The sequence below is a fragment of the Mesocricetus auratus genome, unplaced genomic scaffold, assembly GCF_017639785.1.
Source record: "Mesocricetus auratus isolate SY011 unplaced genomic scaffold, BCM_Maur_2.0 Super-Scaffold_4256, whole genome shotgun sequence".
Lineage (NCBI taxonomy): Eukaryota > Metazoa > Chordata > Mammalia > Rodentia > Cricetidae > Mesocricetus > Mesocricetus auratus.
In genome coordinates, this window is record NW_024429182.1 from 67,285,916 (window position 1) to 67,307,181 (window position 21,266).

Genomic DNA, 21,266 nt, shown 5'->3' on the forward strand with positions numbered 1-21,266 from the left:
GCCCCGAAGTTCCCTCCCAAAGATCTGCATGCCCCCTCTCCCCCCGACTGAGAAGGGGTGCTCAGCAAGACAGAATGGGAAAGACAAGGAAGGCTGCTGCTTATAGTACTATAATGAATGGGCCTCCAACACCTGCTGGGGAGGCCCCTACAGGAAGGAGGGCGGGTCCACCGGCGCCTCGCCTCTCTTGGGCGAGCCCCTGCCCGCCCAGCTCCGGCCCAGCCCCGCCCGTCTGGCCTGTCCCACCCGCCAAAGCCCGCGGCATCTGCACCCGCTGCAGCGCCCTGCGCCCCTGTCCTGAGACACAGCCGTCATCAGTAGCCTGCCTGTCGCTCTCGGGAACCCGGACCCTGCCCAGGGCGCGAGGCCGAGCAGGCATGGCCAGTCCAGGGTCCGCCTCCCGAGCGCTGGCCTTGGCACTTGTGGCGGTGGCCTTGGCTGGGGTCAGAGCACAGGGTGCAGCCTTTGAGGAGCCTGACTACTATGACCAGGAGCTCTGGAGACGGGGGCGCTTCTATGAGCATCCGGAGCGGGAGCCCGAGCTCTTCTCGCCTCCACTGCATGAGGGCCTCGGGGTGGAGAAGCAGGAGCAGCAGGAGCAGCACCAGCAGGAGCCCAGGCCGCCCAAGAAGGCCGCCAAGCCCAAAAAGGCTCCCAAAAGGGAGAAGGTAGTTGCAGAAACGCCTCCACCAGGTAACTTTTTGCATCAGGCCTGCGGCCTGAGGGGGCGCCCGCGATCGCTGCATTCCAGGGGACACCTGACTTCCCAGTATGTCTCCCTGAGTGATCCCAGCCAAAACCCTGTGGTGCCTGCTACTCACTAGAGATTGCTTCTAAGCTAAGCCCAGTTGTCTTTCCCTGTCCCCTCAGACAGAAAGAGAATTGTGCACTCTGGGAAGCTGCCTGGTGAGCTGGCCCCGTGTCCCAAGAGGTGCCTATTGCTTCTTCCTGCTCTGTTTAGGTCTTCAGTCTTCAGACTGTTTTTAATCAATCAGCATGTGACTGGCTGGTGTAATTTGGCAAACAGCCTTGGCATAGGCTTGGTCAGGGGTTTTGATCCAGGCAGTGCCTCTTCTCAGTTGCCTCCATCCCCGTCAGTGGGTCCCTTGAATCCACTATACATAGGATGGCATAGTCCCAGCTGGAGACTTTGGACCAGTCTTGGTCCCCATAGCAGCTAAGATTCTGCTTTCTACAGGATCACTGGAAAGCCATGAGTGACTGGAAGCCCGGGGTGAGTTACCCATCCTTTGTGCCCAACTCATTATTCTTAAAAGATCAAATTAAAATCTGCCTTCACTTTCTTCTGGCCCAGCTGTTGCTACAAAACCTGTGAAAAGGATTTTCTCTAAATTGTTTTAAGTAGTGCTTGCTCAGTGTAGCTGCTATGTTCCTACTATTTCAGCCATGGGGAGCTAGCAGGACAGTGACCAAATTCTATGGCCTTGCAGTGTCTTCGCCTGAAAGGAGAGTCATGTGCTAGGTCACAGAGCTCTGAGCTCAGAAGTGGCTTTCATTTGGGTAACGTATACCAAAGTCATCAACCAGGGTGCCGAGGGAAGATGCAGACACTCATATGAGTACCACTTTGTATATGGCTCAGTCCCTGCCATGTGTCATTGACAGTTCTGTGGGTAGTGTGACCCCCCCAAAGAGCCGTGGGTAGTGTGACCCCCCAAAGAGAGCCATAGGGACTTCTAAAGTCAATGTCTTCTGGGTGGGGGGGGGGGGGTAATGGGGATTAAGATGCACTGGCTTGACATCATCAAAGGGTGGGATGAGACACTGACTTTGGTAGTGTCCACTGGTCTCATTAAGTTCTCTTCCTGGCTCAGGAAAATGGCTACTGTTGTTATGGTACAGATGAGTAACTTATTTTGTCACTGTCCTGCTTGGGAGAATTGGAAGCCCACCTTGTCAGTGAGGTCCTGGGTTTTCTGTTTGGGGGCCTGGAATTTGGGTTTCATCTTTTGAGCCACAGCTGCTTTACCTGCAGATAGAAAGAATAGTGTCTGCCATTGCATTTTTACTGTGTCTGATGATGCCAAGTCTTTCATAGCATCCTTCAGTATGGCCTAGGGACAGACATAAGACAACTTGGTCCCTCCTCCAGGTGCCTCACAGAAGTTGTTTGACTTTTGGGGAAATAATCACAGGTGTGCTGAGAATCATATAGAACACGAAAATCAATAGAAGGATGAGGACAGTGCTTCCCAGGGGGAGATGGCTGACTAAGCCTGATTAGTGAGCCTATTGTTTGGGTACTCTTTCTAGTGGCCAGCTATAATCTTTCCTAACAGCTCAGAGAGTCACAGCCTAGCCTCAGCAGTGTCCCCAGCTTATGTGTCTGGGAGCTCAGCGGTTACAATCCAGAAGTGGTGTTCCTTCCTTCTGGAGCACTGGCAGTTATCAGCCCTGGAATGGGGTCTCTGAAGGAGACTTCAGGTAGAATCTGGTTTGCAAGGAAAGGGTCATTTGCTTTTGGGAAGCCACCTGGCAGATAGAGGTTGGCCTGGGACAGGAAGTTAACTGTTCCTGGTGAATAGTTAGCCACCCAGGTCCTGTCTCCAAATGGAAGACACATCCTGAGGCACCAGAGTCAGCCTCAGAGGCCTTCAAGAGCTGCTTCCTGGCTCCTTGCTATTTCAGCCATTTTCCTAGTGAATAAGGTGGGATGTTTTAGAAGTTCCCCAGCTAGAATAAGATGAGTGTGACATTCATGGACCAGTTTAAACTACTGCCTCTCTTTCTCCCTCTACTCCCCTGCCCCTGAGTGTGTTCAATAAAACATTCAGCTGTGGATTCCATACAGTAGAGGAGAGATTAAATTAAAATGATCTTAGGGGACTCAGAAGAATTTGTGCACTTCACTTGCACAGAGAGATGATTCTATCTCACTTTAAGTGGTGGCATGGTATACATACTGTGGTATACTCAGTGTGGTATACATACTGTGGACTGTGGTAGTGGTACACATACTGTGGTATACATACTATGGTATCCACATCATGGCATAATACTGTGGTATACATATGTGGTAGTGGTATACATACTATGGCATGCATACTATAGTATACACAGTGTGGCATACATACTGTGGTAGTGGTATACGTATTGTGGTATACATACTGTGGTAATCATACTGTGGCATGCATACTATGGCATACATACTATGGTATACACAGCGTGGTATGCATACTGTGGTATACATAGCGCCATAGAGGCACTCTTTGGGTGGAGGGCTATTTTATGAACAGGTTGCCAATCTTAGGACTGTGCTGCAGAGGAAGGAACCTGGGCCTCTGGTCTGGAGTGTTAGATGCAAACTTCTGGAATTTACTCCATGGCTGTTGAGTGCTGGGTTCCAGGACAGGCTAGGCAATGGGGTGGGAGCAGAGGGTAAGACTGAGAGATGGGTGGGAGCATAGAACAGTGAACTGACTTGGCTATCACATTTGGAGACAGCGAAATGCTTTTCCCTTAGTGCTTGGGAGTATAGAAGTTGGAGTTGATAAAGGAGAAACTGGGAAAGTGTGTGTGGGCACTAATAGGACATTTGTGTGGATCTCTGAGGAGGCTGGAGCAAAGGTATTTGGCCTGACTTTCAGTTTTGGCTTGGATCCTTGGCAACCAGAGAATTGCCCTGTAGATGTCATGTGCTGGTATCTATGGAGATGGCTTGGAAAATGGAATCCATTGGCCAATTGGGAGTACCAGTGAGCATTGTCCTGTGATGGTTTGTAGTCAGCTTGACACACCTAAGAAGGAACCTCAGCTGAAGGATCACCTCCCTCAGGTTATCTGTGGTTGTGTCTGTCTGTGGGAGACTTTCTTGATTGCTAATTGGTGTAGGAGGACCCAGCCCACTGTGGGTGGTGCTTTCCTTAGGCAGGCCCTGGGCTATGTAAGAAGGAACAGTAGCTAGGAGAGTCAGTAAACAGCTTTCTTCTGTGATCTCTGCTTCAAACCTCCACCTTGACCTCTTTCCTGGCTTCCCTTGATGATGGACTGTAACCTGTAGGTCAAAACCAACCCTTTAGTCTCCACGTTGCTTTGGTCATGGTGTTTATCACAGCAACAGAGGCAAACTAGAACACTTACTCAGGAAAGCTAAAACTTGAAAGGCTTAAAAATCCGAGCCCTCTAAACACCAGTATACTCGTGGTGACTATGCGCCATGAAGCTTTAACACAGTTACCTCCAGGCTATGCGTGTGATTTACATGACACATGGATTAATGCCTCAGTTGGGAAAACCGTGAAATCTGAAGTGCTTTTGTTCCCTAGAACTTGAATCAGGGATGCTTAAACAGCGCTTCATTTTCAATGGAGAAGGGCCCAGCTGTACTGAGAGAAGAGAGAACTGAAAAGCATCTGCTTAAAGTTTGGTTTAGAATAATTACAGACTCATAGGAACTTACAGAAATATTATGGTGAGGTTCCATCATCCACCATCAGTTTCACTAATGGGAAATCTTAGGTAACTTTAGTGTGGGTTTCCTAACTTTGATAGTCTCAGTAGTTTGGACTGAGTATATGTGCTTGGGTGGCAGGGGTCCTTGTGTTGTAGCATACACAGCTTTGACCCATGAGATACCGGTAGGACCTTCCTCTCAGCCCTCACAAACAAAAATGTCTAGACATTGCCAGGCATCTGCTGGGTGTTGAAAATTACTATTGGGTATCAAAAACATGACATAGAATGTTATAAATACTATTTTAGTTAGACTGTAATGTTACACTTCAGAAGTTTCTCCATGAATTTGTGTATGTGTATTTGCATGTTTGTGTTTATATGCATTTCAGTATTTTCTCCACATATATGTGCATGTGTATGTGCATGCATGCATGCTTATGCATATGTATGCCCATGTGTGCTCGTGTTGTGGGGGGGGAGGTCCATCAGGATATAGGACTGTGGAATCCTTTTCTGAGGGTTAGGGAACTTTGGTGTCATAGAATGTCTGAAGCCTTTTTTGTAAGCATCAGTCTAACCCAGAATCTTAGAACTTTTAGGAAAGTAAATGGTCACAGTGCAAATTCCTACCTACTGCTGGGTTCAGACAACAGCTACCCAGCCTCTGCTCCACCCCTCCCCAGAACTTCAAGGTCATTAACTCATTGGATGAGCAGTGCTGATTGCTAGAATATTCTTCCTCATTGATAACTATTTATTCAGCTGTTTCTGGTTGAATTCCACAGTTTCTGGAGTTGGAATGCTTTGTGGTCCCAGGAGTGAACCTCAGGTCCCTAGTTTTCATTAGCCAGCATGAAGAGTAAGGCAACAGCTCCATGGGGGTCATGCCAGTGGATGTAGGGCATACTTATTTTGGGGTGATTTTGAATTGTGGCCACACTCCTTTTAGAGGGTGAAATGTAGTCATCTAATAAACCAAAGTTGCACAATTCACCTGCCTTTTCCACCCACATGGCAGAAAGAAACAAGGCTAAGAATAAGTGATTTGAATATTGTGTTTCCTTCCTCCTTGCTCCTTGGTTTAGGAGCTGGCTTGGATATGGAGGCTTTAAATCTGATTTCCCACTGACTCCTTTGTTTGTAGGGTTCCCAGGCACAGGTTAGAATATACCACTGTTTGGATCTTAACAAACCTATGTGGAGACCCCCTAGTTCTGAGCTCGTCCCTTTGGGACATGCAGAGTGTGTAGAGAATCATTTGTTTTGTAGGTCTATGCCCAGAATTGTCCTGTTTGCATTTAGTATGTCTTGTGTCCTGGCTGTCAGGGGAAATTAAAACAGTGGCAACTTGAGCATATTTGCCTGTAAACAAAGCTCTTTGTGTATGAACTGTTGCTGGTTGGTGGAAAGGGCTTTCCTGCCAAGCTTTTCTGGTCTCTTGTTGGGTCAGAGCAGCCCGGCCTTTGATGGAAATGAAAATGGGAGTGTGAGGATCAGGAGGAGGTGTTTGTCAGTATTTAAGTAGCATTTTTAATAAACCCAGGGAATGTTATTGGCATACCTAAAGAACAAGAAAGCATTGATGGCTGCCTACATGCTTTAGTATTAAACCTGAGGTATTTCATCCAAGTCAACTCCCTGCAAAGCTCTAAGGGAAAGGATGGATTAGGAAAAAAGGCATCTATTTCTGAGACACTACCACCCTTTCCAGAACTCTTTCCAAAGCTAACTCACTGCTGGCTTGCTCTTCCTGCCTGTGCCTATGGTTCCAGAAATCAGGGTTGGGCCTGGATGAAAGAGGTTGGAGACCCTACAGGGGTCTAGGAAGCCCGATTGCATGCTGTGGTTTTAAAACAGTCATGGAATTTCCCCCATCTACCTCTTATATCTGTGACTGCCAAATCTCAAGGTGACCCTGCTTCAGACCCGGGACAAAACCAGTTTTAGCTCCAGAGTCTGGATTTTGTGGTGAGGCCTCCTTTGCTGCATGTCCCAAGGGGCTAGGAAGACTAGTGCTTAGGCTTAGTGTCACCCAGGAGTGACAGGTTCTGCCCTCTGAGGCCCTCTCAGGTCCCTGTCCATGAAGCTGCCACTTGGGTTGTGAAACCTTCGAGTTGGGTTTCTTTGACTGGCTGTGGAATAAGTCAGTATCCCTAAGTGGCTGGCCTCCATCCAGCAGCTCACTGGCGATCATGGGTGACTAACATGATGAAGAACGCCCTCCTTCCTGTGTTAATCAGCCTCTTGTGTCACAGACTTGGTTATTCTATCTACTCCATGCAAGGTATGTGCAATGCTCGCTAGTAAGCCTGCTGAGGATTTAGAGACAACTAGGGATGGAACTCTGCTCCTTAAGTGCTTATGTGACTTTCCAAGCCTCTGGTTCCTCCATGGAGGACTGTGTTCATAATACTCATACTTCCTGCTGAGGTTAATGGGTGTGGCCTCCCCAGTTCTGACAGGGGTGGGGTGGGCAGTTTTGTTTTACCTTTCCCCTGCCCCTGGAGTACCTGACAAGTTGTATCCTGTAGACCCTGACAGACAATGCCTCCAGGTTGCTGGCATCTCCTTTCTCCTCTTAGCCCCTTCCTCTCAAGCTTCATGAAGTCATCTCCCAGGTACGGTCCTGCAGTACCTGCCTGTTTATGTCAGCCAAAACCCGGGCAGATAGGTGCCCAGGCTACCCGCACAGCCCACAGAGGGCCCACACTCCCCCTGCATGCACCTACCTGCCTGCTTCTGTTACTGGGATGTTTCCTTAGAGACAGTGAATCTCACATGGCTGTGGTTGAGAATCAGGAGGGGGACTGACTGCAGAGATCCCTGTAATACAGTTCCTTATGTTGTGGTGACCCACCCCCAGCTATAAAATTATTTTCGTTCCTACTTTATAACTGTAATTTTGAATTATGTTATGAATTGTAATGTAAATAGCTATGTTTTCCCATGGCCTCAGGCGACCCCTCTAAAAAGACCATTGTGACCTTCAGTGGGGTCACAACCCACAGGTTGAGAACCCTGGGAGTGGTGGTTTCAGAGACACTGCAGTGCCAGCTGAGCCCACTATCCTTGTGCCCTGGTCCCAGGAGATAGAAGCTCATAGGGTTGTTTTCCCAGGAAGGAGCCAGCACCTGAGAAGCATAGCCATAGACAGGTGCCGGGGGCGTGTTAGTAGGTGGATTGATTTGGGTCTCTAGTGTAGTGGCACTGCTGTGTCCCTGGTGACCCTTCAGTGTTCCTTCCCTGTCTGACCACTGAGGTTGCCCCTGACTGGAAGCAAGCATATCATTCAAGCATTGAGATGATTCTCAGATTCACTCCACTCCACCCCACACTCTGTTTCCTCTGACACTGACTCTCCTCAGAATTGGAAAGGGGCGCAGGCTGTCCCCTCCTTGTCCCTTGACGCGTTCCCTTGCTCTCTGTCAAATTCATGGCCCTCTTCTTTAATTAAATACATACACCTCTCTCTCTCTCTCCTAAATACATAACTACAACCTGTTCAATTCCTATAATGTCACCTATATGTACATGATCTCAGGGCTCACCACTTGGTGTTGGATAGCCAGTTAGGAAACTCTTCCCCAGGAATCCGTTTCCTCTGTTCTCAGCATTACTCATAGTTCTGTGTCTAGGATTAAGGCCCCATTGAACTGTCCCTTTTTCATGTTAGAATATCCACTGATATTGTCACTGTTCAGGAATATTTTAGGCCTCTATGTTGATAAGACATCATGGATATAGCCTCTCTCATTTCTAGGAGACACAATCCTGGAAAATGTCCTGTTCTCTGACTCTTACAGTTTTTATTCGTCCTTTCTTGCAATGATCCATGGATCTTAGGTACAGGAATTACACTATAGATGTATCAGTTGGGACCAGGCACCACATAATCTCTTGTCCTCTGCATTTTGATTGGTTGTGGTTGTCTGTAATAGTCTTTATCTGTTGCAAAGAGAAGTTTCCTTGGTGAGGGGTGAGAACTACACTTATCTATGGGTATACGGACAAATATTTAGAATGTAGTTAGGGATTATGCTGGTTTAACAAAGTGCTGGTTGTAGGTTTTTCTCCAAGACCAATGGCTTCACAGCCCTGAGCAGCTAGGCTTCCAGTACCAGCATGAGTGAACTTAAGTTCAGTTAAAGAGTTATCATGCTGTGCTGGACTTTGTTGTGGATCATAGGCATCACAGCTGGGTAGGACTCTTGCTTGCTTCCCTCCTTGGGAAGCTTCATGATGCCTTCTGATGCCACGAAAACTAGTCCTCAAGGAGAAAGCTTTCATCAGATTCAGATCAGGTCTCAATTAAAATAAAATGATCCCAGCACTGGAGAAAAAACAAAAAACTAAAAACAGGAGGATTCCTGGGACTGCTGACCAGCCAGCTTAGCCTGCTTGGCAAATTCCAGGTGAGTGAGAGAGACTTTGTTTAAAATTGAAAAAAAAAAAAGGTGGACAGTGCCTGAGGAAAAATTGAAGTTGTCTTCTGATGTCCACATGCATGTGTACAAACTTGCTCATGTACCCCCACACATGCACACACAAGTGAACACACACACACACACACACACACACACACACACACACACACACACACACACCTCTTTCCTAACACCTGCATAAGAGAGACTTTTAGGTTGCATTTCTGGGGAGTTACTGAGAGAATCTTATATGATGTTTTTCCCTTCCAGCTGTGGGTTCCTTACCAAGAAATAGGCAAGAACTGCCAGAGCCCTGGACCAGCTCCCTCCTTCAGGGGGAGTGCAGAGCTCTGAGGCCTGGGATTTCCTGGGGAAACTGGACTGCAGGGAAGCAAAGCAGGCTTTTCACTTTGGGGTCGGGGAGTTGGAGGCGGTTGCTACTGTAAGCTCCTTGTGTAGCAAGGGAGAAAATCGTTTTCTATTAAGCTAGAGGACTTATATTTATCTTGGTGCACCAGAATAGAACATGTGGCCAGCATTAGCAGTGCGGTGCTGCTTTTAAGGAATTCTGCATTGTCATGCGGTCCAGATGGAGATGGTGATTGGGTTCTGGCTCCTTCTCCCAACACTATTTCCCTTTCTCTTTCTTCTTTCATCTGTAGAGACCATATGGTGCCTTTCTTGTTCTGGGGGAGGAAGGCTCCATGGAAGAGGCCTTTGTGCTGGCAGGGAAGGAAGGCCCTTTGGAGCTGGTCACTAGCTCAGTTACCTCCTAGCTGTCAGTGACCTTGGGAAACCCTCTTCCTCACTCTAGGCCAGTAGTTCTCAACCTGTGGGTTAAGATCTCTTGGGAGGGGTCACATTTCAGATATTTATAGTATGATTCATAACAGTAGCAAAATTACAGTTATAAAGTAGCAATGAAATAATTTTATGGTTGGGGTTCACTACAACATGAGGAACTATATTAAATGGTTGAGACATTAGGAAGGTGGAGAACCACTGCTCTAGTTCCCAACTGTAAAATGTCCTTTCTATCCACAGAAGATGGAACTTTGTAGTGAACATGTCTTGTAAATTTTGGAGCCTACCACCCCTGTTAACTGTTAGCAAAAGGGTAGTGTTAGTGATAGTGTCGTGTTGACTTCCAGATATTGCTGGCCAGGTAGAGACAACAGCTTTTCTTCACACCCTGAGTATCTTACAGGTATCATCTGTATCCTCGCTCTAACTTCCTGTGTGAAAGGAAGGTTCTGCTACCTTCTGTTGAAGAGAGGAGATGGAGAGGATGTACCTGTCCCCCAAGTAGCACCCTGGAGTTTGAGTGTGTCAGATCTCTTCTCCTCTCTGGAAGGCTGCACCCCTAACCCTGAGTTGGCTAGTTTTTATGCTCAAGTGGAGAGCATTCTGTATGCCCTTCCTGCTCCCAAAGCTCCAGGTGATGAGCTGACAGGCTCGCTCTGCTTCTTCCCTGACTGGATCCTGCTTCCCCTTCCCCTTCCTTTCCCTCAGTGCTTCTCAGGCAATGAACCCCCTGCATTTAGGCTTTGCTTAGAGGCAACTTGACTCTAGACAGATGTTATCAGAGCCCCTCCAAGGAGGATTAGATTGAAGTGAGGAGTCAGGAAAGGCAGTTTAAGATGATGCCAGAACTGAGACTTGCAATGGAAGGAGCCAATTAGCTTGAGAGTAGAGGGATGGCTGCACCTGTGAGGGGGACAATTTATGCCAAGTGTTGTTATAACCAGGGTGGAAGTGAGGAGAAACTGGAAGGTTAACAGGGTCACAGAGGGATCCCAGGTCACTCCTCAGTTAGTGAGCAACTGACTCACAGGTCTGCAAGCCATGGCCTTGGAGAGAGCTGGGTGTGCGAGCTCAGCATGGGGAAACATGCCAGCTCTGATGTCCAAGCCCAGCTTTGGCCTCCAGTTCCAGCTCGCACTCCTAGTGTCGCAGGAAGGCTCAGCAGCATTTTGTAGGCTTACAGTGCTTTACCAGCATACATTTGTGCATGGGTCTTGTGAGGGGTGATTATCTCCATATGCACTGAGCATCCTCCTCTTTAACCACAAGTCCCCTGGAGTCCAAGGCTCTGGGGCTGGGGGGCAAGGCTGGGAGCAGCTTTCTGCAGGAGTGGACCATGAATTCTCACAATCAGAGGCTTCTCTGATACGCGGAGTAACAACATCTCTCTCCCTTTTTCTTTCTAGGTAAAAATAGCAACAGAAAAGGCCGAAGAAGCAAGAGTCTTGAAAAAGCTGCCCGAGATGACCATGGTGTCCCCGTGGTCCAGGAGGATGTCAGAGAAAGTAAGTAAAGCTCTTGGAGGGTTCCTGCCCTGTTTTCTGTCACCTGCCCATGGTGGGCGCAGGTAGCTGGCATGGCTGTCTGGTCATATATACCCTGTAGGGATAGTGTCTGGACCTGTGTCTATTCTTAGCCATTGTTCAGGAGTGCAGACATCTCAGCAGCTCAAACTTCTCTGGGGACATTGCTGCCCCACTGAGATTTTTCCCCATTGAATTGCTCAAGTCACTTCCAAATTTCCGGTCCCCTGACTTAGACTGTCTCATTTGGAAGTCCACATCATTGTGATCTCTTAGCTGCCTGTAGCCTTGCTTGTGTGTTTCTTGTCTCTCAACCCAGCACAGGGTCTCTAGTGGCATAGGTAAAGTTTTCTATTTCCAGAATCTGCAATACCAGACCTGTCATCTTGCAGCCATGTGAAACTTTTGGTCGTGTAATTACTTGCCCTAGCATGTTCAGTGGTAGGCTGGAGGGTGGTGGTGGTGATAATAGATTGATTGATAGAGTGCTTACCTAGCATGTGTGAATCCTTGGGCTTCATCCCAGCCAGCACTGCACGTACCAGATGTGATGGTGCACACCTATAGGACCAACATTAGGGAAATAGAGGCAGGGGGATCCAGAATTTAAGGTCATCTTTAGCAAAGTAGAAAGTTGTAGGACAGCCTGGGATCTATGAGATATTGTCTCAAAAGAAAAAGCAAGCAAGCAAACAAACAAACAAGAAACCCCAAAACTATAGGAAAAGAGTGTTCAATGTTATTAGTTATTTTGAGACTCATGGAGGAACACTGACCCATTAGCTGTAGCTATGAATATTCTTAACTATTTTGTCACTGTTATTGTACTAAACTTCAATATCAAGATAAGTTTCTGCTACAATTAGTAATAGTGACAATTTATTAAATGTGTATGTAGTTTCCAGATCCTTTGTTTAGTGTATTACCTTTCCAGTCACTGTGATAATCACTGTGGGTGTCATCACATCACCATTGTTAGCCTCCTTCTTCCCCCTCCCCCTCCCTCATCCCTCTCCACCTCCATGCTTTGTAGGTTAAGGGAGGGTACTTTGGCAGGGATGTATAGCAAAACAGAGTTTAGAGTGAAAGATTCCAGGGTTGTTGTCTTTTTGCTTAGTAATGACAGCAGACAAAATAAATCAGCTAAACATCTTATGGATTTGAATAGGATTCACTCTTAGCTGCCACATCTGCCCAAGAGATGTGTCACAGAGGCGACTGTCACCAGGGGAGTTGCACATTCTCTTAGGCACAATGTCAGGGTTTGGAGCTGTGTTTCTAACAACTGGCCATCAAAGCTATCACTGCTCTGACTACAGTGTGCTCTAAGATTAAGAGAAATCAATTCTTATAAGCTTCTGCAGTCATTAATGGACATAAATGTGTGTTCCATCTGAAGGTGGATGCTGACCTTGCCCCTCGGGAGGATGCATTGAGGGTACAGTATGTGTTTCTAGGGCTCATCTGAGGCTAAGGTCTTTTAGCATCTTGATAGTGAGCTTTCATCATCAACTTGACCAAACATTACCTGGGATGAGAGTTCAAAAGAAGGATTGTCTGCTTTGGGTTGGCCTGTGGGTCTGTCTTTGGGTAGTTATTTTAGTTAAGTAATTGTTTTGAGAAGATGCAGCCCACTGTGAGCAGCAGCACTATTCCATAGGCAGTGGGTCCTGAACTGCAGAAGAAAGCAATTCAAGTAAGTATGAGTAATGTCTTCAATTCTCTCTGCCCTTGACAGTAGATGGGTTGTGACCCATTGTTTTAAGTTTCTGCTGCCCAGTGATGGATGGTAACTTAGCATAGTGAGCTGGGATAGACTCCTGTTTCCTCTAAGTTGTCTTTGGTCAGGGTATTTTACCACAGTGACAAGACTGAAACTGGGGCAGAGTCTTAACTCCCTCCTGGTGATGGTTCTCTTCACCTGCTGACATATGCCACCAGGCTGAGGTCGCTTTGGGGTGCTAGCCTCAGGAGCACTTTGAAGTTGTGTTGCCAACCAATCTGGACTCGAGAGTTCTTCAGTATCTGGTGAATTCTTGAGTGCTTTCAAACACATTTTAAAACATATTTTGTCCAGATTTTCTCTTAGCTTCAGCAGAAGGCTTGAGTTGGATTATCTTATTTCTTCTTTCTCAGAATTGGAAGTTATTAAAATTGGGACAGGCATTTCAGGAAGATTTTGGGGGCCCATTTGCACACACACACACACACACACACACACACACACACACACACACACTGTACACATGGTATTTCCTCTGTTCTGGTACAGATGACCCACTAACTAGATTTTTTTTCTGAGTTGGTCTCAAGGGCAGCCTATCATACCTCCAATTCACTGAGTATCTTAGCTGTTATATTAGGTTGTGGAATTATTCCATTTTTTTCAGAGTCCTTTTTTATTTTTAAATTTAAATTAGAAACAAGGTTGCTTCACATATCAATCCCAGCTCCCTCTCCCTCCCCTCCTCCCTTACCCTCCTCCCAACCTCCTGTTCCCCCCATCCCCATTCCTTTCCCCAGGAAGGGTGAGGCCCTCCATGGGGGCTGTCCATAGTCTGTCATTTCATCCAGGGCAGGGCCTAGGCCCTCCTCCAAGAGTCCAGACTGAGAGAGCATCTCTCGTTGTGGGATGGGCACCCAGAGTCCATTTGTATGCCAGAGATAAATACTGATCTACTACCCAAGGCCCCATAGATTGCCTGGGCCTCCTCACTGACACCCACATTCCATTTTTAAAGGACGGACCGATGAGAATATGAGAGGGAAAGAATAATGACTTGACTCCCTGTTGCTCAGCTGAGGAAAGGAGAGAGACCGTGGCTGGTGACTAGAGGTTCACACTGAAGGCAAGTGACAGGGCCCTTAAAAGAGTCTGCATATGGAAGCCACCCTTGAAGAACTTTCCCGAGAGTAAACGTGTGCTTAGCTGTTATGTGATTAAAGCGCTACCTCACTTGGGTCAGGTATCCCAGGTACATGATCAGCTACTAGGCTGGTTGAATTCTTGTCTCCTTCTCCATCTCTTTCTGTGCCCACACCCAGTCTCTTCCCCAAAGTTGGAAGCTACTTGACTTTGGGTTGATCTACATCTCATGTCAGGCTGATAGAGTGAAGAGATCTGTCTGTGTGCTGGTCCTGAGAGAAGGGCATAAAAGCCTTTGTCTATCACCAAATGTCTGTACCTAGGCCACTAGCCCCGGCTGCTGAGTGGTCACCACTGTTCTTATTTGCTGTTGGGGCAATTTACCTTCCCATTTCTGTCCCAGTGTTTTCCGAGAATTCATGATGATTATCCTTATGGAAAGTTTACTGGAGGGAGATGTAGGTTCCAGGTGACTCCAGGGAGCCACATGATAAGGTATCACAAAGTGTCTAATTTTCTAGCTGCTATAGATCCTGGATTTAAGGCTGGGGACACACAGTAAGGATGGGATGAATGCCCCCTACCCCATGAAAGCTGTTTCCTCCTTCCGTATTCATCCAATTAACTTGTGGTGGATGTTTTTCCACATCTGGTATTAGGTTCAAGTATATTTCCTTTCTTGAGTCTTGGGCTTCTAGGGAAGACTTAGGAGTGGCTACAAAATTTTCAACTAAAACTCCCTGAAGACTAAGACACTTCTGAGCAATTGAGAGTTTTATGTGTTGTATCAAGTCATCCTGAGTTCAGGGTGAGGAAGTTTTATCTTTTAAATCTCATTTAGGAAAAAGCTTTTTTAAAATTTGAAATATCTGGATTCACAAAACAAACAAACAAAACAAAGCAAAACAAAAATCCAACAAGAAGAGCGGGAGAAGGGTCTGATTCACCTTTCATTCTGCCCCTACCAGTGCTGACATTTTTATCCAACTGTAGTAGAGTAATAGAGTCAAGAAAAGGACTTGGACAGACCATATTCAGATTCTGCCAGCTGTGTGTGTGTGTGTGTGTGTGTGTGTGTTTGTGTATGTATGTGTGTGTGTGTGTGTGTTCACAACACGCAGGACTGTACAGGTGTATCATGTGTGGTTTCTGGAAACACTCCTGTCCCATCAGAGGGCCTTTGTGCTATTATTTAGAGACAATCCCCTCCCCATGCTTAGGCCCTGATTCCTGGCAATGCAACTCTTCGCTCCATAATGTTGTAGTTGTAAGACTATGAGATACACGAAATCATATGATATGTAACCTTGGAGACTGGCTTTTTTACATTCAGCATAGATCTCTTCTATTCTTTCTGAATTGGATAAATTGATCTGGTTTGGTGTTTTTATGATATAGTAGTTAGGCAAAGCTAAGCCCGTTAAAATATTATTGAGAGCTAACATATATAGAGAAAACTATGGGAACATAAGGATATAACTCATTGGAGTATGTAATCTCCACACATTGATTTGGGTTGTCATGGACACCACACAGTGTGAAAATGCATCATCACACTGCTCTTTACAAAAAGATTGTGCTGTAAGTCAGTGCTGAGCCCCAACCAGCCAAATCTTCCTGCTTCTCCGTAAACATTGCTGTGATCAGAGGTGACAGGTGTGGTCTTGAACTTGGGATATTTGTGGACTCGTGCCATATACTGTTGTGTCTATTCTCTTTAGTTGGTTATCATATTTGTGAGGCTCATCCATGTTGCTGCATACACTATGGCTCATTTATCTTCATGGGTCTGTAGGATTCCACAGCAGGACCATATACTCATTCTCCTATCGATAGGTATTGGTGTGGATTTTATCTTTTGGTTATTAAAGAGTGCATTTGGTGTGTACCTCCAGTAGAGTTTCTAGTTCATAGGGAATGAGTATCTTCAATAAGAACTGCTAGGGAGGGCCTGAGGACATGGCTCAGTTAGTAGCTTGCTTGCTGTGCAAGTATGTGGACCTGACATTGTATCTCCATGTTAGAAAGAAAAATGCTGGGCATAAAGAAACACATCTATTACCCCAGCACAGGGGAAGAGGCAGCAGGAGAATCCTTGACTCACTGGTCAGTCAGTCTAGTTAAATTGATGATCCCCAAGTTAAATGAGAGACTTTCTAAAAACAAAATAAGACAGAGAAGCATCTGGAGAAGACACCCAGATCTTGACCTTTAATTTTGATGGGCATGTGTACACAAGTTTACATGCACATACATGCTACACATAACACCACACACACACACACACACACACACACACACACACACACAGAATTGGCAGAGAGTTTTCTGAGTTGATTATGACTATCAACAGTCCCACCAACAGTTGCTTGTCTTCCTTAAAAGCCCACATTGGTCTTGTTAATCGTCTCTGTTTGATTCATGTTGGTGACATATGCTGCTGTTCTGCTGTGGTCTAACTATGTGTTTTCCTGGTGATTAATGGTTAATGCTTGTTTGCCATTAGAATGACTTATTTGCTCATCTCCACTTAGGTCCTGTTTTCCCCTGCCATTCTTCTCATTTATAGGAGAGTCTGTGTGTTTGCTTTTTGTCAGGTACTCAGAGCAAGGCTTGTCTCTGCCTACTGGTTTATCTTCTCACTCTACCAAGGGTGTCTGGAATAACGGATGTTCTTAAACCTAAAACAAACCAATCATTAATCTTTTCTTTGGTGGTTGGTGTTTTTTCATAATGTTTAATTTTACTTTTGACTTCCCCAAGGTCTTGAAGACATTCATCTCTGTCTTCTACTGATGGGGTCTCCTCTTGTATTCATGTATTGCCACTGAAATTATTTGTTACACTAGAAACGTGAAGTAAATACTAGTGTAGGTGGACCATGGATGTGGTGACAAGCAGTTTGTTTTGAACCAGTAATTACCTTCTGGGATATTTATTATCAATGTATGAGGAAAAATATGAATTTCCCATGATGACTCAGAGACAGTGATTATCAGTCAGAGCAGTTTCTGATACACGTCACTCATGTGTTGTCAGGGAGTCTATGATGGAAACTCATTTTGGCTTGTGATAGAGGCTCCCAGCCTCTTCTGGGAGGTATACTAATCTGTTTGAGATGGTTGGGCTTTCATTAGGAGTTTGGCCCCACGACAGGGTGAGTAGGGTGAGTGGTGTGGTTGGGAATGGAGTGTGGGAGTCTTTCTGTATGAAGCAGCCACCGAGCTGGACATCCAAGGTCAAGGTAAGTGGCTGGGGCAGATCCTTTGAGGCCTCCTGGGGCAGACTCCATGGGCTCCAGGCTTGAGCTTGCCTCCCAGGTCTCTGAGCATTTCCTTTGTTGGACTCAAAGCCAGGGAAAGAAACTCTCCAGAGTTCTTTTACCTTAGTTGTAGATGAGAGATGCCAGCCAGTTCCTGGGGACCCCTTGAGGTTCTTGGCACCTAAGAACACTTTCCTGAGAGCTGCTGGCAATGATCTAAGTTTCTTTGTGGAATACAGGCATCCGTTTCTCTAGGTTCTTCCAAAGATTTGGGTTCTTGGGATGGATCATTTAGTTTTCTGTCCCAGCAGAGAAGTCCTTTTTGATGTGGTGGGTATGAAAGAGCTTTCCAAGGGTGATTAGATAAGACCAAGATTACTTCATAGACTTCCCAAGACCCTGAGAGACTCCCACGCCCCTCAGAGCAGTCCTTGGTGTCCCAGTCAGGCAGTGAGCCACCACAAACACAATCTCTGCACACAGGAAGCAGCCACCACACTCTCCATTGGTTGGAGGGAAGGTCAAGTCCAGAAAGGCAAGAGAAAGAATTCCATAGTGAATCCTATTGGATTAGAGGCAACAATGAGAACAAAAATCCAAGAGAGCTAGAAACTTATTACTGGGAGCTTCTTGCCCTCTGTATCTTCCAAGATCCTCTGCTTTTGTAGTAGCAGGCAGCCACAGAGGGCCACACATCCTCTGTCAGGAGTAATAACTTTTCCAGTTCTGGTCCCTTCTCCTGGTGTGATCTCCAATGTCACCAAAGCACTGGTATTTTACTTTGGAACTTTAAATTCAAATGGGGGAGCATAAAGACAGTATTGGGATCTCCTGTCATAGCTGATTTTCAAATTGAACTTGGACACTTTGTAATTGTTGAAGACAGTCTGGCCTCTCCAAGTCTCACTTTGTTTATGGATAAGATGGGTTAGTTGGCATTGTAATAGTTAAGTGACAAGATGTCCAGAGGGGGTGACTCAGAGGGAGCTGCTTGCACACTAGCCTAATTGCTCATAGATGTGACAAACTTTTCAAGATTTGATCTTCATGACAGTTCCCTGGGGATATGTGTGATACTGGAAGCAGAATTTTGGGGTTAGTGCCTACAAATCAAAATTCATGTGCTGTGTATTCTATTTCCTCTTACGTCTGGGCCCTAAGGTTGCCCCTGACATCAAAGTCAGTAGACAGTGTTGGAATTAGTTCAAGAACTGACATACAGAGTGTCCTAGTTTCATTTATACTGCTGTGATAAAGCACCCTGCAGGAAACAATTTAGGGGAGAAAGTTTTTTTTCTTTTTGGTTTTGTTTTAGCTATGTTATAGTCCATCACCATAGGGCTATCACAACAGTAGGAGGGTTAGGTGGCTGATCACATCACATCCACAGTCAAGAGCAGAGAAAATGCATGCCTGCTTGCTCAGCTTCCCTTTTCCACTCTGATATAGTGTAGGGCCCAATCAATGAATGGTTTCGTGTACATTCAGAGTGGACCTTCCCACGCCAATTAACCCAACTAAGACAATCCTTTATAGTCATGTTCACCAACAAGTCTGATTTAAACAGTCCTTCACTGAGAGTCTCTTCTCAGGTAATTCTAGAGCAGTGGATTTCAACCTTCCCAAATGCTTACTCCTGTGTAGTGACCTTCAACCATAAAATTATTTCATTTCTATTTTGTAACCGTAATTTTGCTACTGTTATGAATCCTAATGTAAATGGCTGATATTCGGGATTTCTGATATGTGACCCCTAATGGTTGTGATCCACCAGTTGAGAACCACTGTTCTAGACTGTATCAAGTTGATAATTAAAATTTACTGTCACACATAGCTTGGTGGCTGTCGCAAGGACCTTGGGGATTGATGAAGACACACGAGGGTAGTGTCCTTCATTGGGTACACTGGCCTCTGTGGAAAGAATGTTAGCATGGGGTAGAGCTAATGACGTGTGTCCTGAGTAGAGATGAGATGGGGGGTTCCATCCCTGTTCCTCACAGATGGAGTGACACTGGGGGATGAGCTTCATTTGGCACAGGGTGTTCCAAGAGCCGCATGCCTTAAGAGAAAGTGGCTTCCTGTCTGGTGACTTCTCCAGATTGTGACACATCTCAGATTTCTAATTAATATTTTCCTGAAGACTTTTTTTCACACTTTTTGCCATGTTCTCTCACCCACATGCTCAGGATGAGAGACTGCTTTAAAAAGTGGGAGAAACTCAGTTCATGTCAAAGACATGTTTGTTTTTATGGCAGAAGAGAGTTTGTCCTTAGGAGGGTGTGGCTATTGGCCCAGAGCACTGATTAGTTGGGGAATAGGTCCTTGCTATAGTGTGGCCATGGAACAGGGTTTATCTGAATACTAAGAAGTTGAAGAGGCAGGAAGGGTTGTGAATGACTTTCCTGTTTATTTCAAGAAATTTTTTTAGGCCAAATCTCACGTGACCCTAGTTGACCTCAAACTCATTGTGTAGGATGACCTTGAATGTCTTATCCTCCTGCCTCCACTTCTAGAGTGCTGGGGTTATAGACATCAGCCATTATTCTAGCTTTTTTTTAATGTATATGGTATGCAGTGCTGGGGATCAACTTGGGGCTTCCTGCCTGCTAGGCAAGCACTTAATGATTGTGCATCTGAAGCCTTGATATGCAGTAATTACCTCATGGCTTGGTGTTATAATAAATATGTAACTCTAATACAGAGGTTTTCTTTGTTGTTTGTTTTTAAACTACTGGCTACAGATACTTCAATTAAGCTTAGAAACACTGTTTGCCTTCTTTACCTATCACCAGTGTAATCACATTCCTGTCTTTCTCTGCAGTGTTTCTTGAATGATATAGGAAAGCTCTCCTTGTTGGAAGGTAGTGTTGTGATTGGCAGGGCAGGCAATTCCTTGACAATGTAAACCAAAGGCATTTCAACATCTGCTTTGCCTCCTGTTTGGAAGTCTTTGGTTAGCGGGGTCCTCAGTCTGACTGTCTCCAGGGCTTATACGCCATTGTGCCTATTTAATTCTGACACTTATTCTACAGTTCCCAACTGATGGAAACAGGTACATTTCCCAAGTATTTATATGTCTGAAAATGCCTCTGACTCCCTTAGCTGTTGATTAGGTAACAAATTTATGGTTTCTTTTCAGTCAGCCCCCTGTGTGTGTAAGTCACCACTGGGTCATCCCACGTAGCTGCAGACAGGCCAATGACTGCAGCTGAAAATGCAACCCTTATCTCTGCTCCACTCTCTAAGTTTCTGATCCTAAGGAGGTGGAGGTATGCTTGCAGGCCCTCCGTTTATGCTATGGGATTTCCTAGCGTTCCATTGTCTTGGGTTCTCCTCCCTGTGGTTCTCCTCCCTGTGGCTGGAATCCAAAACCCAGAGCACAGTCTGGAGCCCTGATTACGTCACCCAGGGACCAGTAGAAGCCTTGTGTGTTGGGTCCAAGGAAGCTGTCAGTTGTTCCTTTCCTATGTAGTCCTCTCTAGTCTTTGCTTGCCTCTCTGGCCAAAGGAAAGAGGAACTGCCCACCTCCCTGAGCAGGACTCAGGATCTCAGATGCCTTGATGTGCTGTGTTGACATGGGTTCCTCTCTGGCCTTTCTGAAGGTTCAGCCTTCATACTGTTCTATTCATTTACATGGCACCGCCCACCATTCTCCTGTGTGGGAACAAATTTAGGGTGATACCTTAATTACCTTCCTCATCTTTTTCTCCAGCACAGAGGGCCCTGCAGGTGCACCGGTGGGAGGATCTCTCTGTGGGTTCTGAACACCCACCAGCTCCTCTGAGAACATAGAATGTTCTCAAGGAATCAAGAGGAGGAAAATGAATCAGGCAAAAAAAAATACTCAAGTTCATCAAGTTCATCAGGGTTAAGCATGCAGTATGGAGAACATACTAGTATTCTATACTTTGAATTAATTTAAAGTCTAAAAACAAAAGATAATTTTCCTACCTCTTACTTTTTTTGTCTTT

The 21,266-nt window shown here is 45.8% G+C and overlaps 1 protein-coding gene across 2 annotated transcripts in view; it reads left to right on the forward strand.

The window, feature by feature from the left end:
• The first annotated feature begins 234 nt into the window (after positions 1–234).
• Cpxm2 (carboxypeptidase X, M14 family member 2) overlaps positions 235–21,266 on the forward strand; it is a 102,235-nt gene continuing 81,203 nt past the window's right edge. Inside the window, exons 1-2 of one of the 2 annotated variants that reach the window (XM_021228347.2) lie at positions 235–693; positions 11,051–11,149. In XM_021228347.2, the coding sequence (XP_021084006.1) occupies positions 378–693; positions 11,051–11,149 (415 nt within the window). In that variant the 5' untranslated portion in view covers positions 235–377. The remainder of the gene's footprint in view (positions 694–11,050; positions 11,150–21,266) is intronic. The other variant, XM_005064290.4, reaches the window with a different exon arrangement.